Here is a 25,390-nt window from a genome sequence, read left to right on the forward strand (position 1 = left end):
TTTCCACACCAAGAGGGAATGGGGAACTCCATTCCCTTCATTTTCCAGAGCAGCCCAGGCCCTTGGCTGCTGTTTGCCTCTGCCACAGGACCTGTTCTGCTCTCACTTTCCCAATTCTGCCCCCGACTGCCCAGTGCCTTCTCTCACCTGGAGTTTGGTGATAGCCCAGCAGATTTTGTTTCTTGGAGGGTTCAATCCATCTCTGTCCTCTCCTGTTTTGACTCTTCCATTTGAACCCAGCAGAGCAGCTCCTGAACACAACATTCTGATGGTTCTTACTGTTCGTGGGAGATGTTTTCCCTTCATCCTTAACCCCCTGCTCATTACTATTTCACAGATTCCTTTAGCCTCCCTTATCAGACACCTACATGTTCTAATTCCTAATTTATATTCATAGCTGCAACTTTCCCTTATTTTTCTGGGGACAGTGTTGACTGGGTTCGGGTTTCTATTTTATTTCCCTTTTCCCTTCTCTGCTGAATAATAAAAATTCTGCTTGGCAGTTTTTCCTGGTAGGGAAAACATGTTTTTGTAACAACCCATGGAGGGCCCATGAGGAAGAAACACGTTCCACTGCCTTGGCTCATCTGAAATCAGCTGCAGTTCTGTCAGACAGAGCTCTGAGAGGGGCTTTAACAGGGGCAGCCTTGGCTCAGGGATGTCAGAGCAGCCATGAAGAGCCAGATCACCCCAAACATCCTCCTCAAGCTGTTCTGGCCCATGTGGAACCAGCCTGGCTCTCACCTCACCAATCATTTCCCTGCCAGGGCCCAGCCCAGCACCCCCTGGTTGAGCTGAGGAGCCCCAGAAGGGCCAGGACCCCTCAGAACAACTTCTGGGTGATGAGCAGGGAAGAGCTCCTTGGCTGGGTGCAGAGCTGCAGCTGCATCCCTCGAGAGAAAGGTTTAATTGGGACCTTCTGATGGCACAGCAGCCCTGGTACACCCAAAATGGGGGTTAATGAGGCCAGATTAACCCTTGTGCACCTGGGAAAGGGGGTGTGGATTTCCATGGATACACCCAAAATGGGGGTTAATGAGGCCAGATTAACCCTTGTGCACCTGAGAAAGGGGGTGTGGGCTTTCCATGGATACACCCAAAATGGGGGTTAATGAGGCCAGATTAACCCTTGTGCACCCGGGGAAGGGGATGTGGGATTTCCATGGGTACACCCAAAATGGGGGTTAATGAGGCCAGATTAACCCTTGTGCACCCAGGGAAGGTGGTGTGGGATTTCCATGGGAACACCCAAAATGGGATCCATGAGGCCAGATTAACCCTTGTGCACCCGGGGAAGGTGGTGTGGGATTTCCATGGATACCCCCAAAATGGGATCCATGAGGCCAGATTAACCCTTGTGCACCTGGGAAAGGGGGTGTGGGATTTCCATGGATACACCCAAAATGGGGGATCCATGAGGCCAGATTAACCCTTGTGCACCTGGGAAAGGGGGTGTGGGATTTCCATGGGTACACCCAAAATGGGGGTTAATGAGGCCAGATTAACCCTTGTGCACCTGGGGAAGGGGGTGTGGGATTTCCATGGGTACACCCAAAATGGGGGTTAATGAGGCCAGATTAACCCTTGTGCACCCGGGGAAGGTGGTGTGGGCTTTCCACGGGTGCACCCAAAATGGGATCCATGAAGCCAGATTAACCCTTGTGCACCCGGGGAAGGTGGTGTGGGATTTCCATGGATGCACCACAAAATGGGGGATCCATGAGGCCAGATTAACCCTTGTGCACCCGGGAAAGGGGGTGTGGGATTTCCATGGATACACCCAAAATGGGATCCATGAGGTCAGATTAACCCTTGTGCACCCGGGGAAGGGGATGTGGGATTTCCATGGATACACCCAAAATGGGGGTTAATGAGGCCAGATTAACTCTTGTGCACCTGGGGAAGGTGGTGTGGGATTTCCATGGATACCCCCAAAATGGGATCCATGAGGTCAGATTAACCCTTGTGCACCCAGAGAAGGTGGTGTGGGATTTCCATGGGTACACCCAAAATGGGGGATCCATGAGGCCAGATTAACCCTTCTGCACCAGGGAAGGTGGTGTGGGATTTCCATGGATACACCCAAAATGGGATCCATGAGGCCAGATTAACCCTTGTGCACCCGGGAAAGGGGGTGTGGGCTTTCCATGGGTGCTCTGAGAGCGCCTCAGCTGCTGGCAGGGATAATGTGGAATGTTAGAGCTTTTGAGGACTCCCAAGCACAAAGGAGGAAGCCTCAGGCAGGTGTGGGCACAGGCAGACACTGCAGCACAAGGAGAGGAGAGCAGAGGTGGTTTTGGGGGTGAGAACCATTTGGGATGAGATTCACTGAAGGCAGGGCTCTGAGCTGCTGCCCCAGCTCAGGAAAACACAGCCCCAGAGCAGGGGAATGATCTCCCTGCTCAGCTTGGAGCAGGAGCAGCCCCAGCCCCTGCTGCATCACCCAAACCCGGGCACTGCTCTGCAAACCCACCTGGGAATACCCAAACCCTCCAGGCTGCACCAGGGCAGGGCAGAAACGCCCAACACCAGGCACAGAGAGGGGCTGAGAGGGGCTTTTCCCCCTCACCTCCCCATGCCAGGCTGGGGACAGGACCCCGTGCCCTCTCCAGAGCAGCATCTCCTCCTGAGCCTCGGGGCCACTGCACCTCCAGCCATTCTCTCTAATTGTTTCCTTAATCACATCAAATTGCCCAAGCTCCATTTGTGTTCCTGCAGAGTAATTTGCTTTCCCCCAGGCCCTGCTGGCCGTGTCTCCCCCTGCAGCCCCACACTGCAGCCACTCCCCAGGGCTGAGGGGGCTCTGAATCACATTATGGGCTCTAATAAAAATAATTCTAATGGAATTACACAACGAGAGCAGATTAAAGGCAGCTGCTTTGCAAATCCTGGGGCTGGGTTGGTGTTAGCTGAGGGAACAAGCACATGGCTCATCCCTCTGCCACCCTCTGCCCCAGCTGAGGCAAAGGTAACATCTCCCTGATGTTAATAATAATCTAACCTAGGTAGTCCCACAAAAAGTGCACCAGGGAAAAGAACACAGACACAGAAAACAGAACTGCAAGGGGTTAAATGCAAAAGCCATTAAGCACTTTCCCCCCTTTCCCATAAACTGCACCACGAGTTCTTCACCTTCTGCTTCCTCAGGGATGCACCGGGTTTACAAAGGAACATTGGCACCATTTAATTGGGTGTATTGGTCTTTTTAGAGAGGCTTTTTTCAGAGACTCTCTAAGGAATGAATGACAAGGTCAGAAGAGGGGACAGTCTCTAACCTGACACTCATCAGTGTCTGGCTCTGCAAATGGGCAGGGAAGCCCTGAGTGGACATTAATTAGTTGTGTTCCATGAGAGATTTCCTTTAACCCCCAGAACTTGGCATTGTCACCCCAGATTGTAACCATGGGGCTCTCAGGATTTACACCAACATTTACTGAAGTCACAGAATCCCAGAATCATTTGGAAAAGCCTTCCCAGCCCATCCAGTCCAGGCTGTGCCCCATCCCCACCTTGTTCCCAGCCCCAAGTGCCACCTCCAGGGGTGGGGATCCAACCTTCCCTGGGCAGTTCCAGTGCCTGAGCCCCCTTTCCATGGGGAAATTCCTGCTGATCCCACCTGATCCAGGCCGAGCCCTTTGGATCCCCAGGCAGCTGGAGCCAGAGGGGCTCCTCAGTGGAACAGCTCTGATCATTTCCATTTTGCCTCTGTGACCAAACCCCCCCAGGGGCCATCCTGCACTGCTGCAGGTGTTGGGGGATGCTCTCTCCTGCTTCTCCCCAAACAGCAGCTCTGCTCTCAAACACCAACACGCACAGGGAGCGCCTCCAGGGTGTGCAGCGTGACTGTGGGGTGTGCAGGGCAAGCTGCTGCCTCCTCACACCCTCCTGGCTCTCCTTCCACCCCTGCCACTGCTCCTGCAGCCAGCACAGCCAGTCCCCGCAGAGGACACCGGGGCCTTGTCCTCCTCCTTGCCTGCAGGAGCAGAGGAGGGTGGAGAGCAGGACAGAGATCCTCAAAGGAGAGCTAGGCAATCCCCAGCTCCTCCTCAGCCCCACTCCCAACACGGGCTCCTGCATCCTCCATCCCAGCTGCATCTCCCCTGAATTCACCTGGGAACTCCTTCCGCGGGTTCCAGGTATTCCCAGCCCCAAGGGCTCAGCCTGTTCTGGCTGGCACCTGTCCCTTGCTCTTTGTTCTGCCTCAGACTTCCTGGAATACCTGGAAAAGGTGGAAAAAACGAGCCTTGCCAGCTGGCTCCAGAGGATGGGGATGAGGAGGGGAGAGGCAGAAGCACTGCTGGCACTTGCAGGAGCACAGTTGGCACAGGGGAGCTGAATGTACAATTTGGAGACTTCCTAGAAGGAGCCAACAGGCTCAGTCAGAGCACTCTTACTTTTAAATCAGTGTTTACAAAGTCCTGGGCAAACTCAACTATTTCTGTCTGTCAGGTCAGAGCCAGCTTGAGGAAATACGACAAACACACCTTGCTGTGGAAGGAGTTGTTGTTTAAGCAAACTCAGCCTGACTCGTGTTTGTTTTTAACGGCGTTATTGGACAGCACTGACAGAGCCAAGGTCAGGCTGCAAGGGAAGAGGCAGAGGGAAGATCTCAGAGGAGAGGAAGGTGCTGCTGCTCCCTGCCCATCACAGAGTCCCCATTCCTGCTGGGAATGCTCCCATCCCCGGCTCCTGGGCTCACCTGGGGCTCTTCCCCCAAGCAGTGGCACTGCACATCCCTGGGTGCCTTCCCTGGAGAGTGACCTCAGCCAGCCCATCCACCACCCTCTGCTACACTGACAAAATCCAAATAAACTCCTAAAAACTCCACCCTGCCTTTGCCAAGCAAAACCAGCCAACTGCAGTAACAGGGGACAGAGAAAAGTCATCCTCCCTCAAGGAACACTGGGCAATATTCCCTCTCAAAGGAAAGTATTTTGGGTTTAAGGAGAAATGAAGTCATGATGACATCACACATCTCAAAGCACACTCCAGGCTCTGAAGCTGGCACACCAGGACTTGGCTCCTTCCTCACTGCCCTCAAGCAGCACAAACTTGCAGCTGGGTAATGTTTTAATTACTCACCTTTCTATCAAGTTCCCGAGGGTGCAGTTTGTTTTGGAGCGAGGGGAGATGCCCCGGGGCTGGAGGGGGTGACCCTGCTCTGTCTGTCCCCGAGTGGGAGCCACACGCTGGCTGCACTCCCAGCACCTGAACCAAAGCACCCGGCCTTGGGCAGGGCTCCCGCGGGCCTCCCTCGCCCTGGAGTCATTCTGAGCAAGCTTCAGCAGCACTGAAATGCTCCAACCTCAGTGACACGGGCTCGGAACAGACACAGAGCTCCGGGAGCCCCAGTGCGAGTGGAGCCTTTGCACTCTGGACCCTGGCACAGCACGGAGCTGCCCAGTCCTGGAAAACACCTTCCTCACCACAGAATTGCGCAATTGCTAAGGCTGGAAATCCCCTCTGAGATGCTCGAGCCGTTCCCCCAGCACTGACCCTGTCCCCAAGCGCCACAAGCCGCCCGTGCCCGGAGCTCCTGCAGGGACAGCCATTCATCCTCGCTCCAGCCGAGTTCCACTCGTGCGGAGCCCTCCGAGCCTCCCCTTCCCTCCGGGTGACTTCCCCCGTGCCAGGGGCTCCATGCCCAGCCCAGTCCCGTTCCTCCTGCGGCTCAGTGCTGCCCATCCCAGCGCTCTGCTGGGCACGGGAGCCGCTCACGCCAGCGGAGCCCCGGGTGCTGCTCGCTGCCACCTTCACCCGTGCCACCGCGACCGGACCAGCCCGCCTGCCTGCCTGCCTTCCTTCCTTCCATCCTTCCTCCCCTCCGCTCCCTCCCAGAGCCCCGAAACCGGGGGATATCGGGCACCGAAACCGGGGGACACCGAGAACCGCACACGGTGGGGGATACCCAGCACCGCACACGGGGGATGCCCGGCACAGGACCCGGGGTGGGACACCGGGCACCGCACATGGTGAAATACCGGGCACCGCACCCGGGGGAATATCGGGCACCGCACCCGGGGGAATACCGGGCACCGCACCCGGGGCAATACCGGGCACCGCACATGGGGGAATAGACACCGGGCACCGCACCCGCATCCCCACCCGCATCACCCCCGCCCCTGACGAGGGGCGCTCCTCGGGCGATGCCGGCGATCATTTCCCCCGGGGCGGGTTTGCCCCATGCCCAGCGGAGCCCCGTCCTCCCGCTCCCTCCGCCGGCCCCTGCTCACCGTGGCCGGGGCAGAGCCCCGCAGTGCCCGGCGCGGCTCCCCCGGCGCGGCCGCTCATGCTGGCGGGATGGGGCAGGGCGGCTGCGGCCGCTGCCCACGCGTGGATGCGGTCTGTCTGTCCTGCCCGCCCAGGTGTGGATGCGGTCTGTCTGTCCTGCCCGCCCAGGTGCGGGTGCGGTCTGTCTGTCCTGCCCGCCCAGGTGCGGGTGCGGTCTGTCTGTCCTGCCCGGGGTGCGGTCTGTCTGTCCTGCCCGCCCAGGTGCGGGTGCGGTCTGTCTGTCCTACCCGCCCAGGTGAAGATTCTGTCTGTCCTGCCCGGGATGCGGTCTGTCTGTCCTGCCCGCCCAGGTGAAGATTCTGTCTGTCCTGCCGGCCCAGGTGCGGTCTCTCTGTCCTACCGGCTCAGGTGAGGATTCTGTCTGTCTGTCCTGCCCGCCCAGGTGAGGATTCTGTCGGTCTGTCCTGCCCGCCCAGGTGCGGGTGCGGTCTGTCTGTCCTGCCCGCCCAGGTGCGGATTCTGTCGGTCTGTCCTGCCGGCTCAGGTGAGGATTCTGTCTGTCCTGTCCAGGATTCTGTCGGTCTGTCCTGCCCGCCCAGGTGCGGGTGCGGTCTGTCTTTCCTGCCCGCCCAGGTGCGGATTCTGTCGGTCCGTCCTGCCCGCTCAGGTGAGGATTCTGTCTGTCCTGTCCAGGATTCTGTCGGTCTGTCCTGCCGGCCCAGGTGCGGCTGCGGGGCTGCGCTCCCGCCGAGGCTCCGCGGGCAGCGCCTCCCCCGGCCCGCCCCGCACGGAGCGCGGGGGTGCCCGGCGCTGTCCCCGCCCCGCCCGGGGAAAGCCGGGGCCGTCCCCTCCAGAGACCAACCCCGAGCTCGCCCGGGTGCCGCGGGAGCCGTGCGGGCGCTGCGGGCAGCGCAGCTCCCCCTTTATCCCGAGAATTCTCGCCGATGCTTCTCCCTCCCTTTCGCAGCGATTCAGGGATCGGTGGTTTGGTTTGGTTGCTTGCGTGCAGAAGGGAAGTGTGGCAAGCCCATGTTACTATAACTTGCTCGATTGGAGCCGCTTTTTAAAGATCTGAGGGGTTTTGGCAAAGATCTTTCAATGGATTTCTCAAAACAAACAAAAAATTGGCGGTAATTCCAGGCACGCTGCAAGGGCTTTTTCAGTTGCAGCATCAGCCCAGCTCCTCTGACATTATTGGAGCTTTGGCAGCTGAAATCTGGCCCTGACACCCTTAACAAAGCTCAGTCTTGGCAGAGCAGGACACCACAAGCAGCTCATCAGCTGAACTTTTAAAATACCCCTTGAAATAAAGCCAGCATAAACCCGGGACCTGAGCAGCTCCTGCTCCAGGTGTGCTCACCTCCACCTTTCACTGCTGGAGCTGCACTTTGGGGCTTGGGGCTTTCAAGCTGCAGTGCCTTTGTACAGTCAGTGCAGGGCTGGGATTTCTCAGAGATTACTGCATTCACAGGCAGATCCAGAGCACACTCAGGGTCACAGATGTAATTTGGTTTGGAGCATTTCCATGCCCTTTAAGCACAGCTGAGGTCCTTGCCCCTCCAAAGGACATCTCCAGTTGTGTGTGGATGCAGGAGAAACCAGAGAACCCACAGAAGTGCAACACCTGCTGCTTGCTGACAAAATACATCCAAAAAGTAAATTTATATTAAAGACATTATCAACTTGTTTGATAGGACTAATTTCTTTTAAGACCTGGGGGGCTTTGGCAAAAAATTTTCAATGGATTTCTCCAAAATTTGGTGGTGTTTTAGGCAGTGCAGGCAAACAGCACCCAGGCTGCATGTGTTTGTCCATCACTATAGAAACTGAAAGACAGAGAAAGAATAACATTAGAAAAGTAAACCCCATCCAATCCATGAAGAAACACTTTGTCACTGAGTGGATTTTCTCAGACTCAGAGGACCCAAACCAAAGTGAATGAAGCTGATCTGGGTGGAGCTGTTAAAGAGTTCCTGAAACAATTTTGGTTTGCCTGCATTTTCCTCTCCGTGGTACTGATGTGAGCTTTCTGGACATTATTAGTATTTACTAATAGTAGGCATTAATGGTAGCTACTCACTAGAATAGCCTCTGGCTTTAATGCTGAATTGATATAGAAATTCTTCCTGGAGCAAACACTTGTAGCTCTTCCTGGCAAGAGTGCTCAGAGCAGCTCCTCACCTGCCTCCCAAGGTGCTCCCAGCCAGGCTCTCCAGCAGCACCTCCTAAAGGGGAAAAACGGCACAAAAGGGAACAATCAGAGCGTGGGGCCCCGAGCCAAGCCCGTGCTGAGTTTGCAGCAGGGGGAGAATGAGGCTGGGTGGGTTTCTGTGCTCTCCTTTCAATGCCTGGGTGGCTGAGGGCCAGCAGTGCTCCGGGCAGGGTCAAAGCTGCTCAGGGGAGGATTTGGAGCCTGGAGAAGCAGAGCCCAAGCCCCTTCCATCCCTGGCTGTTGTGAACCTGGGCAGGTTTGTTTGTTAACACATCCTGGCCCCAGCGCTGGCCCCAGCTGTGGCCAAGGTCCATCCCACTCCTCTCCATGCAGCTTTCTCTCCAGGACTGGCAGAAGTTTATTCCACCTGAATGGGATGCCTAAAAAAAAAAAATGGAATTAAATTTTTAAACAGGAAAATTGGAAAGTATCAAAGAGGGAGATAAAGCACTGGAGTTTGGTTTTGTTTTTTTTTCCCCTGTTTTTCCTCCCCTCCTCCTTTTCCTCCTGCTGTAACAATGATGAATCCCAAGATCTGGTTGAGAGGGAGAGTGGCTGAGTGATTCATCGGGACTGAATCACAGTCACTCTGCAGAGGAATTCGCTGCTGCTGCTGCTGCAGGTGCAGCTCCATCCCTGCCCTGGATCCCTCCCTGCTGCCCCTCCAGGAGCAGAGTGGGACAGGAACCCATAAAAACAGAGAGAGCAGCTCTGGGTGAGCCCCCCCGAGCAGCCCTGCTCTCCTTTGCCCACGTGGGAGAGATTTTATCCAAAAGGAGCCAGAATACATTGATTTTCTGAGGGTTTTACCCACGGCTGGATCACGCAGCCTCCCACTCCCCCGGGGAAGAACTTTCCTTCTGTTCCTTTTGAAATGCAAGCTTTCCCCCTCCCTCTGAGATCCCCCACTAACCCTGGGATGCAGCAGCAATCGGTACCCAGAGCTGGGCTGGAAAGTCGGGATGCAGCAGCAGAATTCCTGGGATTTCCCAGGGTTGGATTTCCTGAGGGACATCAGAGGAGAGGCAGGAGAAGAATTCTGCTCTGCAGCTGATTTACAGCATCAGCTGGGCTGGTGCTTGTCCTTACACAGGATTTTGTCTCTCTGTTGTCGCCACCTCCTCTGCTCACATCGCTCACACCCGAGCTCTGGGGGTTGCCAGGACTCCACATTCCCAGGCTCCTGCTGAAAGTGCCCAGCCAGGCCCAGGTGGGCACCAGCTCAAAACTGAAAGGGTCAGGGAGAAGAAGGTCCCAAACTGACAGGTTTTTAAATAATCCAACTCTGCCACCTGTGGTAGGAGCTCTCCCCGTCTGCAGAGCACTCTGAGCCACTCCCCTCAGGTTATTTACAGCTCTACCTGCAGACACAAACCTAAATCCCAGCTTAAGGCAGCTAAATGTTAAATAGTTAAATGTTGGCTTTAAAGCAGAACATTTGGGCCATTTTTACCAGTGCAACTACCACTGTTCATAGCACAGACATCGTTAGCTCAGCTGGCACTGGAGGGGCACAGAATTATTTTGAAAGACCCTCTCAGAGTGACCCTTGGATAAATTTGTTATCCCAGGACCAAAGGTGGAACCAAAGCAAGGGCCAACCATGTCAGCATCACCTGGAGAGTCAGAGCTGGAGGCAAATTCCACATTTACAATCTGTGGGCTGGAAACCACTGAACAACCCCTCAGAAATGTGAGGATGAGACTCCCCTGGGAGAGCTCTCTGAGTCCTGCCCCATCTCAGTCTCTCTGGAGGCCACACAAGTGTGGCAGAACTTCCCATCATTTTAACTGGTTTTTCCTAAAATCCTATTTCTAATGAGCAATTTGCACTTGGTTCTCTGCTCCAGCGAGGAAGTTTTGGAGGAAAAAGAAAAGGGAAGCAGAAATCCACCTCCTGCCATCCCCCGGGCTGAGGGCTGGGTGGGTGTCTGTCCTTCTGCCCCACAGAGCTCCTTCTCTTCCCTGGCAAGCACAGGGAGGAGTCCTGGGATGTGGAGCCCTCCTGGGCTGTCATTTCCATGCAGATGAGGCTGTGTGTAATTCCATGTGAGTGTAATTCCCTGTGAATGCAGATAACTGATGGGGCTGTGAATAAGAGAGCTGAGTGAATCATTCATCATGGATTATTGATAGGATTAATTTTACCTCTTTTTCTGCTCTCAGGATGCCCACGAGCCCCCCCCCCTGAATTTATTTCCCCCCTCTTTAATGGAATATTTCTGGACACAAAGTAGATTAAAACAGGGTAATTTTCCTGCTCTTTGCTGGGCTGAATGAGATATTTGCTGTCAGGTTAACCCTTGCAGAGTCCCCCCTGAAGAGTCTTCCCTGCTGGTTTCACACCCCTTGGGTTCACACTGGGATTTTTAACAACAGGACCCCCAGCTCTGTGTGTGCTGTTACTGTGTCCCCTCGCTGGTGTGACAAAGGTCCTGCCCTGTCTGAGCGCGGCTCCCTCGGCCCCCAGCCCCACAGGGATGCTTTGGGGTGATTTTCCCAAGGATGGCTCCCTGGAGATGGCTGCAAACCCTGTTGGGCCCCTGCTGCTGTTTCCATGGCAGCACGGAGCCAATTCCGCTCGGATTGAGCGCAAACCAAAATAAACCTGCAGAGAGATTCCCCCTGCCCACCCCTGGCCTTGGGGACCCTCTGCTCCTCCCCTGCTGCTGTCCCTTGTCCTCTGAGCTCCCTGGGCTGCTGTTTGGGGCTTCTGTGAGATGCAAAACCAATTTCCCAAATCCTTTACCTGCTTGGTGAGGCAACATCATTTCTGATTATTAATTCCCTATCAAAAACCAAAAGGAAAAATAAGCAGAATTCTTTATTCAGAGCTGTTCAAAGAGACGAGAGGAGCCTGCAGGGGCTTTGCAAACCCTCCCTGCCAAGCCCCAGAGGTAAAACCAACCCGTGCCCAGGGCAGTGAGTCCTGAGCTCAGCCCCTGCCAGGGCTCCACTTCCCAGGAGGGTTTTTCCTCACGTTCCTCTCGTGTTTCCAGGCTGATGTTCGGGGATCTGCAGCACAGGAGCTGAGCAGAGCTGCCCACCCCAGAGCTGTGCTGCCCACAGGTTTAGGCCAGGCTTTGCTAAGATGGACACAGGGCTTTTCCCCTCTCTGGCTGGCGCTCCAAGGCACAGCTGGGATTGGCACAGCCAGCCCTGGGTCCGATAAATGCAGAAGAAAATTCGGGATTTGCCCTTCCAGGAAACGCACACCAGGAGTTCCCCACCCAAATTTAACTCACCTCTCGTGCCACATTTGACCTTCAGCCATTCTCACATCTCCTTCCTGCAGTTTCCACCCTGGTTTGAGCAAAGCCTTGAGAGCAAAGCCATTCTGCAGCTGCCAGGCACAGCAGGGGCTTTGAGCTGAAAGGGCAGCGAGGATGGGCTGGGCACGGGGTGGGGAGGGCTCAGCAGGAATAAATCACCTTTCACCAGCAGCAGCTGCTGGCCCTGCTCCCTGGGGCCACACACAGTTATCTGCACAAATGCAGCTTCTGGGGTGATAAAAAAGAGAAAATATTTTAAAAAATTATGAAAAATAGAAAATAAAAAAAAAAAATACAAAGAATTGGTTGGTTGTGGTCCAGCCACAGCCCCGGGGCAGGGACAGCAGTGTGACACTCCAAGAGCCCTCACCTGCCCTGCTGGGAAATGGCCAAGGCAAGAAGACTTTCAGAAGGCTGGGGAAGCAGGACTCAAAAACAGGGCAGAGGAACTGGAGCCAGCTGCAGCTGCAAGGTGTGACAGTGGGAAAGTCACAGTGGTACAGCAAGCAAGGACGTGGAGCTATAGTTTGAGTTTTAGGCTTTGCTAAGATAGACCTTAAGAAAAATAAGCCAAGCAAGGTAGTGGAAGGTTTTGAGGTTAATAATGAAGTGTTGTGCATTGTTAATAGAAAGCAGAGAAGCTTTGTGTGCAGCAGGTGTAGGTGTGCTTTTAGTGGGTGCCTAAACAATTACCTGTGAGTTCAGCAATGTGCTATTGGCTGGAAAGTTTTTAAAATGCTCTGGAACAAGGAAATCTTTGGCTGCTGCTGGCAGGATGTGAGTTTTGCCACCTTCCAATTGTCTCAGCCATGTGGTGAGGCTGATGCTGCCATAAGGCCCCAGGATCAAACCCCAGCACACTCTGCCTTTGGGGTTCCCTCATTTCCTCCTTTTCCCTCATTTGGGATCAAGCAGAGCTGCCCATCCCTGTGCCATCCTGTCCCCAGCATGGCAGGGGTGGCAGGGACACCCCCTGCCCGCTGTCACATCCACAGAAATGTCTGGAAGGGAAGGCCAAGCACTGGCTGGAAGCTCAGAAATCCAGTCAAATGCCTTTTTCTTTAGAAAGAATAAATTAATGTGAGGTAGAAAACACAGATTCCTTGGTGAGGATGGTCTGAAATAGAACCAGCTTTGAGATGTCAGCGTTCAGCGCTTTTGTTTCTGCTCTGCTCTGGTGAACTCTGGGATCTGCTCTGCACTGCCTGCCTGGGAGCCTCAGCTGCTGCAGGCCTGGCAGGGATTCCACAAGACATTTCATCTTTCCATAGAAACCACAATTGTACCTGCTGAAACACTCCCCAGCCACCAAAGAAAGAAAACAAAAAGAGACATTTTCTTCCTGTTGTGCTCTTTTTTCAGCCTTTAAGCTTAAAAAAAAAGCACCTTTTCTGTAGCTCCTTTTCATAACTATGTGGGTTATGCACCCTTTTTATTTTCAAGGTGCAACAGCCACCTCCATGAACTGTTGTGGCTCCCAGGAATTCAGGCACCAACCTGAAAACCCCAAAGCTGTGGAACATGAAACCAAACTGCAGGATTTCAATAAATGCAAGGGCAGCAGGTGACCAGAGCTGCTCCAGTGCAGCTGGAACTGGAGTCCAGTTCAATGCTGGTGCTCTCACTCACCTCTCCTGGTTCAGGGCTTTTAGCTCCTTTCCTGCCTTGCCGTTTATCTCTTCTCTCTCCCTGCCCTCCTTTGAGCCTTTTCTGGCTCTCCTGGAGGCTGGGAATGCCAGAGGCTCTCATTGCAGGGACAGGGGACTGCAGGGTTTGTCACTAAAGGGAGCAGGGGGCTGGATCTGCCTCCTCTCCCTGGCTGAGGGGCAGAGAAGTGACACAAAGTGGGACAAAAGGGCTCCCTGCAGCTCCTCTGCAGCCAGGGTGGAAAAGGGGCAGGGGCAGAGCAGCAATGACAGGAGGATTCCCCAGCCCCTGGGGGGGATCCCAGGCACCTCAGCCACTGCAAGAATTCTACCCAGAGCCACTTTCCTCCTCAGATCCTCTCATCCTGTCCTTCCCCTTTTTCTGTCCCTCAGCTCTCCCAGGCCCCTCTCTGCTGGCTCCTGTGTCACCAGGGCCTCTCCAGGGATGCATCAATGTCCCCAGCAAATCCAGAGCCATCACCACCTGCAGCTCCCTCCTCTCCAGCTGAGTTTCCTCTGCTGGGGAGGGGCACATGGGCAGATCAGCACATGCTGGCAGCACTTTCATTGCTTCAGAGCACTTTGAGAGCTGCAGAAGCAACTTCTTGCCATTCCAGGGGCTGTTTGTTCCCAGGTAAAGGACTGGGAGAGAGGAGAGCAGCCCCTGGTGCAGCAATCAGTGTCTCCAGAGGGGAAGCAATCAGCACCAGCCACAACCTTTACTCCTCAAAGCTCCCCAGAGGGAGCATTTCAAAGCATCAGAAGGATTTTAACCTGTCCAGCTGCTGCTGAGCCATAATTACCAGTTGCACAGTGAGCTCCCACTGTGGCTGACAAAGGCTCAGCAGCAAATCCCCTCCTGGTGCCCCTGCTGGAGCATTTATAGAGCCCGGGCAGGCAGGGGCAGCAGCACAAGGAGCAGGGAGCTGCTTGCCAGGGGGGACATTTGGACATTTGCTTTCAGCTGCGGGGCCTTTCCTCAGCCCCTGGGGAGCTCCAGCAGGGGTGCAGCCCCTGGGGCACAGGGACAGGTCCTGGGGCCAGGCCCATGGGGGATTTGGGCTGGTGTCCTCAGCTGGAGCCCCCACTGTGGGATTGATGGGGTCAGGATGGATGGAGAGCAGAGATCTCTGCAGCCAGGGCTGGAACCTGGGGTTCATTGCAAAGGGACTGGGGCAGGGCCCTGCTGGAGCTGCCAGACACAGCTGGAGCAGGACTGAGAGAGGGAGAGAGGGGAGAGAGGATGAGAGGGTGAGAGAGCAAAAGGGGTAAGAGAGTAAAAGGCAAGAGCTGAGACAAGAGGTGAGAGTTGAGAGAGAGGTTCCCATTCCAATACCATAAATCTTCTTCTGTGTTGAATATTCTGATTCTCACTGACCAATCTAGTACAATACACAAATCCTGCAGCATTTACATACAGCCTATAGAATCATTACATCACCACACTGTGCTACATTTTAAACCCTAAAAACTCCTCTTTGGGCCCCTTCTGCTAAGCTCTGCCCCTTGGGCCTGTCTGCAAGCAGAGGGTGTTGTTCCATCAAAAGGGGATCACCTTCAGCTGGCCATGCCATTGTTTTCCAGTTTTTCAATAACTGAGGGATCTCAAAGCTTGCTTTCATTTCAATCTCACTCATAGTTTCCATATTCTCAACATCTTTTGCCAGTCAATCCTATTGATAAGGCTTTCCTGTTTCACCTTCCCCAACAGCCCACAGCACCAGGAGCTGCCCCTTCCTGCCCTCACCTGCACCCAGCCAAGGGATGGAGGATGACCCAAGGACTGACCTTCCACAGCTCTGCCTGCAAACCAACCCTGGGCTGTGTCACTGTCCCTCCTGGGTCCCAGCCCCAGCCCTGGGCCTCTCACAGAGAGTGAAAATATAAACCCAGCAATTCCTGAGTGCCTGGGCAGCGTGGGCACAGGGGTGCCAGGGCTGGTGGGGTGGGAGAGCTGGGCAAGCAGGCAGGGCAGGGGCTGCCAGCAAGGCCCCAGGGCTGGAGAGGACAGGGCAGAGGCCATCAGCCCTGAGAAGTGCTGGGTGTCTCTGTCCCAGCTGGGATCAGTGCCCATTGCAGGATCCCGGCTCTGGATTGCACCAGGCTGTGCCAGGGCATTGCCAGCACTGCCTTTAGTTCCTGCTGGGCCTTTATGACCCCACTGAGACCATAAATACCTCGAAGCCTAATTAAAACAGTTCAATTTTCTCCATAAACAGACTTGTGAAGGAGATGATGGCAGTGCTGCTCAAAAAGGGAAGGGGGGGTGTCCTAGGTAGCCCTGAGCCAGGACTGGGGTCAGGTAACAGGAGGTTTTTACTGCCTTGCTGGTTTTACTCCCACCCTGAAGTGCCCATTTCTCTGTTCTGGGGCTGAGGTAACTCCCTGGGGAGCTTCCCCACACTGGGATGGCCTGAGAGGACCCTTGGAAAGAGCTCCTGGGAGCTGCATCCCACCCACACCTGAAGCACAAACATCCATCCCTCCCTGCAAGGAGACCTTTGGTCACTTCAGCCCCCCTGGCACAGCCTTGCCCAAGGACTGCAAGCAGCCAGGTACACCATTGAAAACAATTTTTAAATCCATTTTAAATCAAATTTTAAGCACAAAAAGGCACTTTTCTGAGCACAGCCACAGGATTTCTTTTCCACACACTTTATTTCCAGCAGTCTCCCGTCCCTGGGCTTCCAAACCACAATTCCCTCCAGCAGGATTTCTTTTGGGGGTGGGAATGGGATGTGTGGATGAGTTTTTGGGGTCCCTGTCACAGCAGGAATGGGCTGGGATGTGTGGATGAGATTTTGGGGTCCCTGTCACAGCAGGGATGGGCTGGGATGTGTGGATGAGATTTTGGGGTCCCTGTCACAGCAGGGATGGGCTGGGATGTGTGGATGAGATTTTGGGGTCCCTGTCACAGCAGGGATGGGCTGGGATGTGTGGATGAGATTTTGGGGTCCCTGTCACAGCAGGGATGGGCTGGGATGTGTGGATGAGATTTTGGGGTCCCCTCCCGAATTCCCGGCCGGCCCCGGCCCCGCTCGCGGCTCACTCGCGCCCTCCAGCGGCCACGCGGGGCAGGCGCAGCTCTGGCCCCGCATCCCGAGCTCGGCCCTCCCCAAACCCTTCCCGAATTCCCGGCTCCATCCCCAGCTCGGCCCTCCCCAAACCCTTCCCGAATTCCCGGCTCCATCCCGAGCTCGGCCCTCCCCAAACCCTTCCCGAATTCCCGGCTCCATCCCGAGCTCGGCCCTCCCCAAACCCTTCCCGAATTCCCGGCTCCATCCCGAGCTCAGCCCTTCCCAAACCCTTCCCACCCTGCTGCCCCACTGGCAGAGCATCCCAGCCCCTCCTGCTCGCTCTGACAGCACAAACACCGAACCTGCTCCCCCGTTAGAAACCTCTCCTCGCACCCAGGGCTACAGGGACACCTGCAAGTCCTGTTCCTCGGGCTCCGGGAGAGCAGCCTGCTTGTCCCTGCTGTCCCCGCGGTGCCAGCGCTCAGCGAACTGCACGGCATCGTGGATGCTGTGGAAGGCCAGCTGGCCCCCAGCGCCGCCTGCCCGGCCGGCCCAGCCTCCCTCCCGCAGCCGCTGGCGGATGGAGGGGTTGCAGTTGGCCAGGAGCACCTGGACTCCGACCTCCTTGTAGTCGTGGTGCGTCTCCTTGAGCGCAGAGAGACCCACGGTGTCTATGAACTGCATGGCCCCACAGTCCAGGATCAGGGTGTGCATGTCTGTGGAGGGGGGACAGGCATCTCCTGGAGGGCTCTCAGCCCTGCTCCCGCCCTGTCTCAGGCAGGCACAGCAGCCCCTGGTGCTGCCTGGCTCTGGCCGTGCCCGGTTCCCCAGGCTGGCCGCCAGCAGCACGGGGTTGAGCCCGGTTTTCTGGTACAGCACAGCCTTGAAGTAATCCTTGTTGGCGTAGTAGAGGGAGCACTCGAAGCGGAAGATTTTGATGTTGGAGATGCTGCTGAGCTGTTTGTAGGCAGCCTGGTCCTCGTAGACCTCCCTGTCGCCGACCTTGCCCAGCAGCGTGGCGCGCGGCCGCTGCGTGCGGAAGATGATGCAGAGCAGGGCGAAGCAAACGCCCACCAGGAGCCCGATCTCCGTGGTGACCAGCGTGGAGCACAGCATGGTCGCCCACCACACCGCCGTGTCCAGCTTGCTGAGCTGCCACATCCTGGGGGTGTCCCGGAACCTCCTGAGGCCGCCCCGCAGGTTGACGATGGTGACCACGCCGAGGATGGAGGTCTGCAGCGAGTAGAAGAGCGGGGAGATCCACAGCAGCACCAGCAGCAGCACCAGGGAGGTGACCAGCCCGGACACCTGGGTCTGGCTGCCCGTGGACTCCTTCAGCAGAGTCTTGGTGAGGGCAGCAGAGCTGGCAAAGCAGTAGAAGAAGGAGGGGATGAGGTTGCACATGCCGATGGCGATCATCTCCTGGTTGGCGCTGACGGCGTAGCCGTGCTTTTTGCCAAAGATTTCTGCCAGGGACACGGTCATGGCAAAGCCAATGACAGCAATGGGCAGAGCATCCAGTGCCAGGCTGGGAAGCAGGCTGATGTCTGGGACAGTGGGCTTCCTGAAGCCTGTGGGGATGTCCCCGCACACGGCGGCCTTGTAGCGCTGCTCGAAGTCGAAGTAGTGGGAGATGAGGGTGGCTGCGATGACCACCAGCAGCTCGATGGGGAACGGGGCCTTCAGCCTCTCCTTGTAGCGCTCATTGAGCTCCTTGACAGGCACTATGATGGCCAAGGCCACCAGGCTGGTCAGCAGGTCGCAGATGTTGGTGTTGTGGATGTGCCTGAAGAGGTCCACCCAGGTGAGGATGAAGGAGCCCACGCCCTCGTGCCGGGGGATCTTCAGGCCCAGCAGGTATTTCATCTGGGAGGTGATGATGGTGAGGCTGGAGCCTGTCACGAAGCCACCCAGCAGAGGCTCTGACAGGTAGACAGCCACGAAGCCCATCTGTAAAACCCCCAGCAGGATCTGAAAAGCAAAGCAGCCACAGCTTCAGCACGGGTGAGAAGGGCTGGAAGGGCTGGCTGGCAACTTATGTCACTTTGCTGCCACTTTAGCAGCTCTGGCTACTCTGTCTGGGGATGTGCTGAGCATTCCATGGGAGGAATTTGTCTTCAGGAGTTAATCTGGGCTATGGAATACTAGAGAGACCTACCTTTAACACTTGCCCGTGGCTGGGGGTGCCACACAGAAAATCCTATGAGGTCCCTGCTGCTGCCTCCTCACGAGCAACCCCATCAGAGCAGCTCTGGGTAGCACTCACTTGGGATGCCCTGAATTTCAGCTGTCCCAGTGGAAAAGCCTGGAATTGCTGTGACAGCTCAGTCTACGCAATGGGGACACTGCCAGGGAGCATGGCAGGGTCGTTGAGGGTCTGCCCCAAACCTGCTCTGAGCTGCCCAGCTGCAGGACTGGGGTGGTGGGAAGGTGGTTCACAGATCCTTCTCTTGCTGAGGATGTTTCAGACACATCCAAGGACCTGGTTATCCCATGGAGGAAAACAGCTCCAATTCAGCGGTGTTTGCACTTTTAAAATCACTGCATTCACAAATATCCAAGTGTTGGGGTCTAGAAACATTTCTCAGGACTCTTAAATCTGACCCAACACTTAGAGACCTCAAACTCAGAGACTTTCCTAGGAGGAAACAGCACCAGAGTGAACGTTTGTACCTGGTAAAGGCCCACCAGGAAGCTCAGGGAAAGGGCCACGGTGATGGCGTAGCAGCTCCTGTCGCAGGGCTCTGTGCCGTTCCTGGGGGAGCTGGAGTTGTCCCCGAGGGCGGTGCCGCTGTCCCCATAGCCTGCCAGCTGCAGGCGGCGCGTCACCGACTGCCCCACCATGAGGCACAGCACCCCGAAGGAGCCCACGCTGGCGTGGCGCGACGTGGCCGTGGCCGCGTAGATGATGTTGCAGAAGAAGTTGGTGTAGATGCCGTAGACGGGGTCCTGGTTGGCCAGCAGGGAGTAGGAGATGGACTGAGGGATGGCCACCACGCCCACCAGGAGCCCCGAGACCACGTCCCCGAGCAGCTGGGAGCGGGGCTCGTAGCGGGGCAGCCACTCCAGCATGGGCAGCAGCCGGCGCAGGGAGCGGCCCAGCGCCCCGGGGCTGCACCTGCAGGCGGCCCTGGCCTTCTCCAGGATCAGCTCCCGGCGGCTGCAGCCCGGGGGCTCCTGCTCCTCCAGGATGATGAAGGTGGCAGGAGCCTCGCGTGGCCCGAGGGAGCCCAGGGGGGCTTTGCTGGGCGCTGGCTCCTGGCTGGACGTGTCCTCCATGGGCACAGGGGAGCTAAGGAGGGAGAGCAGGCAGGAGTGAGTGTGACCGTGGTCAAAGGGGTTTCAGGATGAAGAGGAGATGAGAATGTTGACTCCATGATCAGAAGGCTTGATTTATTATTTTATGATATATGTTACATTAAGACTATACTAAAAAGAAATAGAAAGGAAAAGGTTTCTTCAGAAGCTAGCTAAGCTAAGAATAGAAATAATGAATAACAAAGATCTGTGTCTCAGACAGAGAGCAAGAGCCAGCTCTGCCATGAGTGGTCAGGAAATCCAAACATCCACAGGAGACCAAGCATGGGTCTGCCTGTTGCATTCCACAGCAGCAGATAACCATTGTCTACTTTTGCTTGCTGAAACTGCAGCTTCTCACAAGGAAAAATCCTAAGAAAGGATTTTCCATGAAAGATGTTTGCAACAGGTGAGGGGCTGCAGGCACGAGCACGGGGGCTTTGCTTAGCTCCAGGGCTCGTGGCATGGGCAGATAGACAAATAAATAAATAAATAAATAAATAAATAAATAGAAATAAAATAGAAATAAAATAGAAATAAAATAGAAATAAAATAGAAATAAATACTAATATATAAATAAACGACCAATAAAATATAAATAAACTAATTACTGAAATACAAAGAAACGAACACACGAACTAACAATGAAATATAAACTAATCGCTAAAATAGAAATAAAGAACTAAATAACTTTGAATTATAAATATATATAAACTAATTATTGATATATAAAGAAATGAAAAAGAAAATGTAAAGAAATAGATAAATAAATAAATAAAGGGAAATTATCTCAGACAAATCCAACAAAAGTGTTTTTCCAAGGCTGATTCATTCATTGTCACTTCTGGAGCTGATTAACCACAACCCCAAAATCAGGGGCACAGCTACAGAGCCCCCCATGCTCCTTCCCCATCCCTCTTGTTTAGAAACAGGAACTTCACTCAATTTCAGTGAAATTTCACTGAATTTCACTCAAACTAAAACTCCTTCTGCTGTCAAGACACTGCTACTTAGGCAAACCCTTCTTTTGGAAATGTTAAGATATTCCAAGGAATACTTTAGGAATCAAGATGTGGGTCAGGGAGATAATTTGCCAATTATTTTTTCCTTCAACATTACATAGATTTAAATTGCATTAGTGGCTTGCATCAATCAGGGGCTCCCATCTGCACAATGAAACCACCCTGCTTTTCCAGGCTGCTTAATTTACAGAAACACCTTCCAGAGCCACTCCAGGTTTTTTCAGTCAAAATGCAGCTGCACCAAAACAGCTTTTTTGTGACAACTGAACCACAGACAGAGAGAAGAACACTCCAGAGGGGAGACCCAGAGTGGCTGTGGTTTGGAACCGAACTGGGATGAGGAGAAATCCCATTCCCTGCCCTGCACACATCACCAAATTTTACCTCTGGCTGCAAACTGGGTGTTTCCTCAGCACCTGGAGCTTCTCCTCTGGGCACAGAGCTGTCTCCACCTGGCAGCACCTCTGGGCAGAGGAAAGGTGGCCCAGGTGCCACCTCCCTTGGGGTCTGAGCTCCTGAGCCAAGCCATGTCTCTTTTATCTCTGTGCAGGCGCTGCAGCCGCCGAGCAGAGCTGTGTTTGGAAAACAAACACCATTCTCAGAGGGTATTTTGGCTGACAACTTGTTCTGGACACCAGGAATGATTGAGGGGGCTTAGAGAAGTGCTCCTGCCAGATAAGAGGATTGCTTGGATCTGGGGAAGTGTTTGCTAAACAAGGGCAGCGATGGAAAGAAACCTCCCTGCTCTGCCCCTCTCTGAACCCAGCGAGCTCAGGTCCCACTGGGCTCCTCTGCTCGGGTTCTCAGCTATTCTGGACAAGCTTTTGTGCCAAAAACCAAGAGGCAAAGCTCGTTCCAGAATGACTTTCCTTTCCTGGTAGTTTTTCCTCCACAGAGGCTCTGCAAGGCAGAGAGCAAAGCTGTGGTGACACAGGTTATTTCAGGGAGACAGCAGAACTGTGGATGTGTCCAATCTACACAATTCACATTTTGGCACATGTAACAAGGGGCTTTGCTGTGCAGAAACACAACTGGGAAAGGAGCAGGGTTGTATTATTTGGTAGGTAAAGGTGAGCAATTGCAGCAGCAGCAGCCAGGAAAAAAGGATTGTTCATCACCCTGAAAGGAAAGAGCAGCCTCATAAATACCAGCTGGAACTGCTCTGCCCTTGTCAGCTGTGCCAACAACCTCCACCAGCCCTCTGAGCACACACTCCCCCTGTTCTGCCCCCTTCTTTTCCATCCCTTTCCCACTGACCCAGTCCAGATTTTGCTGGATGTGCCATGCCCTGTGCAGCCGGACCGATTGCAGCCAGACAGGCACCTTGGAGAGGGAGCTGGGGATGGAAAGGTGGAGTTCCCCAGGGTTTGGATGCAGATGCTGGGGAGACACCCTGAGGGAAGAGAAGGGGGAAACCAGCATCCTGAGCTGCATTTATCTCATCAGGGGAAGTCTGGATCTCAGTAATTAGGAGTAAATAAATAAGGAACAAATCCGTGTTCTCTGGCAGCAGGAGAAAATGAGAGCACATGGTAGGGAGGCAGCTGCTCAATCTTTTTATCTATTTATATCAATTCTTTTTTTTTCACTGCCATTCCTCCACAACTCATGCATTTTCAGGTGCAACACTGAGAGTTCCCCCTTCCCTTCCCCTTCTCTCAGTAACAGACTCTATCTTTCAGGCACTGTGTAATTGTTCCTACTTACAGCTCATTTTGTGCCTTGGCCTGGATGATGTGGTCTCTACTCACTCATTTTCTTTTTCCATCTTCTTCCCCAGCAAATGACCCAAATTTCTATTTTCTCCACGAATCCTTCATCTTGAAATTCACTGAAGAAGTGATGAGTCATCCATTGAAGAGCTGGCCAGGCTGGACTTTTAAGTCTGATTGTTCCCTGGGATGAAACACAGCTGAGCACAATCCATCTTTGGGTTTGATCTTATTTAGGAAGGTCCAGCTCTGGATCTCTGCCCTGAGCACCACAAAAATGGGGTGAAGCCCTTTTTCAATGTGTGGCAGGATTTAGGTTACCTTCAGCCTCCAGCCTGCTGCTGCTGCTTTTCCTCCCCAATCCCATCTTCATTTCTATATTCTGGAGCTCATTTATCTGTTGAGATTTCCTTTGTGCCCTGATAAATCTTGGGAGGCCCTGACAGAGCCCTGCTCTTCCCCCTCTCCAAGATTTCTGCCTCCAAGCCTTCCCTGCCATCCTCCCCTAGAACTTTTTTCTCCACTTTCTTGTGTTCAAATTCCCAGCTGCTTTAGCCTATCCCAATAATAAATATCTATTTCAGTACATTCCATACTTTAAGTTATTCCACACTTTCTGCAGTTCTCAAGCTCCTTGTCCCTGCTGGTTCTCTGTGCTGGAAATTCCAGCTGTGGGCACTGAGGAGAGGCCACTCCATGCCCTCCATCCCAGCAGAGGGGCTGTGAGAACACCCCTGGTGGCACTGTGCACATCTCTGGGATTCCTTTTCCTGCATGAGGTGAGAAAAGGGCAGAAAATACAAAAAGTTTCATGTTTGCTATGGGAAAAGCATCACAAAAAATAAAAAAAACAAAAACCAAAAAGAAACCCAGCAGGGAACTGCAGGTGACCTTGAGGCACTCAAGGCTGTGCTGCCCTCCCCATGCAAGGTCAGCACAGCTGAAACAGTTTTGTTTCCAAAAGCATCTTCAGGGCTTGTTCTTTATTGCCACTATAAACTGAGCCCATGCTCAGCTCCATCCTGGGCTGCACAGATGGTTTTGGACAATGCAGGTGGGGACAGGAGCCTGCCTGCACTGGCACAGCCCCCTCTGCTTCCCAGAGCATGAAATCCAACGTTTTTATTCCTGGCATGGTGTGTGAGCAATTAAACATCCATCAATGCCAGGCTGCAGCCAGGTGAGAAACAGAGCAGAGCCAACAAGCTCCAGGCACAGGAAAGGCAGGAGGGGCATTTGCTGTTTTCTAGCCTAAAGTGAGCAAAAACCACGGAATTTCCTGTGTCTGGGATTGTTATCCAGGCATTTGCAACAGGCAAATGCAGCAAAATGAAGTTTGTGCTGCTGTGTCAATCCCTTTTGTTTTACAGGACAGGTTGGCACCTCCACTTTTCCTGGGAACAGATTTAACTGCACTGCACAAAGGGGCCTGATCTGCTTCGAGGTTTGTAAATATATTTGTGATTATTTGGCTTCTGGGAGCCCCTCAGGTCATGGGCCAGCCTGGCTTAGGACATGGCTGCACCCACTGCTCCCCATGACTTAGATCACAATTTTTATTTAAAAAAAAAAACCAAAAGGAAGCGAGCCAGGTAAAGGTGCCAGGTTAAGAGATGCTTTTCCTTACCTTCACATGGGGGGTCTGACAGCATTTTTGGATGGCTGCTGGTTCAGCTTCACTTGAAATGTATTTACTGCAAAACATCATCGTTTTTAAGGGGAAAGCAAGGAAAAGGAGACAAGCCCAGAAGTGGTGGTGCCACTGCTGAGATGGCAACACACAACAGAAGCACCCCAGGACAAAAAAGCTGAACAGAACCTCTGCAGTTGGGTATTATTTACATTTCTGCAGGAGATAACACATCCCAGGAAACATCCCCTGTTCCCTGGCAGGGCAGTTTAATGTTCAGGAGCCCCAGCAGGGCAAAGATAACACAAATACTGAGAGGCCAAAAGTGTCCCTGGCCCTTGGGGGCTGAGGGACCAGGAGAACTACAAAATAAATAATAAAGAGCATTTTCACTCCTGGAAGATGGAAAAAAAGTACCAAGCACATCAGCTATAGAGGTTTTGGGGAGCACTCTATCTTAATACAACAAGGAGGAAAGAAATTCCTTTTGCTGCCCCTTGCTGCTGTCCCTGTTTCTCCGTGCATGGCACATTCCCAGTGCTTAGGGCCCTTTTCCAGATTATCCAGATTATCCCTGCAGAGGCTGCAGTGGCTCTGCAAACAGATTGAGCTGATTCCAGATGAATGCAGTGCAGTAAAACATGGGGACACGTTTCTGTTTGCCACTGGCCCCAGGCTGCTGGGGTGAGGGCCTGGCACAGGGTGCCCAGAGAAGCTGCCCCATCCCTGCAGGTGCCCAAGGCCAGGTTGGGCAGGGCTTGGAGCACCTGGGAAGGTGTTTGGAATGAGATCATCTTCCAAGCCATGAAGAGTTTTCTCCCAATGCTGTTGCCTTGTTCTTCTAAGCCTTCTGACGATTACATTTTTATAATGGAGTTTCTCACACACTTTTATGTAAATAATGATTGGTTTTGCATTCCTTTCTGTAGGAGGAAAAATCTGATGGACTGTTGGTTTGACCAGTGTCGTTGGAGAGGTGGCAATTCCATCCTCCAATCCAGGATCATTTTAGAATTATATATATATTGAGACGGAGAAATAAACTTTCTTCTTTTTACCTTGGAAGTTCCAGCGTGCCTGTCGTTCATTTCATGTCCTATTGCCACACAACACCTCATCTCATCTCCTGCCATGTGACAGGATTGGATCTTCCACCAGATTTCAAACAGGAGAAGGTTTTTCCCACCACTCAAGCACTGGGATGCTGCCACAGGGCGTGGTGGCAGCTTTGGCACAAGGGCTGACGGAGCCTCTCCATGAGGAGGTGCTGCAGAAGCTGCACCAGGGGTCTCACAGGTTTGTGAGGGAGGTTCTGAAGGGGCTGGAGCCCTGGGACACCTTTCCCAAGCAG

At 53.8% G+C, this 25,390-nt stretch overlaps 2 protein-coding genes across 7 annotated transcripts in view; both read right to left on the reverse strand.

The window, feature by feature from the left end:
- HTR4 (5-hydroxytryptamine receptor 4) overlaps window positions 1-6,478 on the reverse strand; it is a 69,992-nt gene extending 63,514 nt beyond the window's left edge. For 2 of the 4 annotated variants that reach the window (XR_013184401.1, XM_077186561.1), the window contains exon 1: window positions 6,234-6,478. The gene's annotated coding sequence lies outside the window, so the exon portion shown is untranslated. The remainder of the gene's footprint in view (window positions 1-6,233) is intronic. The other 2 variants (XR_013184402.1, XM_077186560.1) reach the window with 2 other exon arrangements.
- Window positions 6,479-16,695: 10,217 nt separating this feature from the next.
- LOC129126794 (sulfate transporter-like) lies at window positions 16,696-23,184 on the reverse strand. Of its 3 annotated transcripts, XM_054642993.2 has the most exons (4): window positions 22,405-23,184; window positions 21,082-21,269; window positions 19,052-19,670; window positions 16,696-18,349 (listed from the first exon to the last, which is right to left on the reverse strand). In XM_054642993.2, the coding sequence occupies exons 3-4, from the start codon at window positions 19,655-19,657 to the stop codon at window positions 16,778-16,780; spliced, it is 2,178 nt and encodes a 725-aa protein (XP_054498968.2). In that variant the 5' UTR covers window positions 19,658-19,670; window positions 21,082-21,269; window positions 22,405-23,184; the 3' UTR covers window positions 16,696-16,777. The 3 variants fall into 3 exon arrangements, with proteins under 3 accessions (XP_054498968.2, XP_077042625.1, XP_077042626.1); XM_077186510.1 differs by lacking the exon at window positions 22,405-23,184 and having other exon boundaries at window positions 21,082-22,134; XM_077186511.1 differs by lacking the exons at window positions 21,082-21,269; window positions 22,405-23,184 and having other exon boundaries at window positions 19,052-19,830.
- Window positions 23,185-25,390: the final 2,206 nt, after the last annotated feature.

Source organism: Agelaius phoeniceus, chromosome 15 (genome assembly GCF_051311805.1).
Source record: "Agelaius phoeniceus isolate bAgePho1 chromosome 15, bAgePho1.hap1, whole genome shotgun sequence".
NCBI classification, from domain to species: Eukaryota; Metazoa; Chordata; class Aves; order Passeriformes; family Icteridae; genus Agelaius; species Agelaius phoeniceus.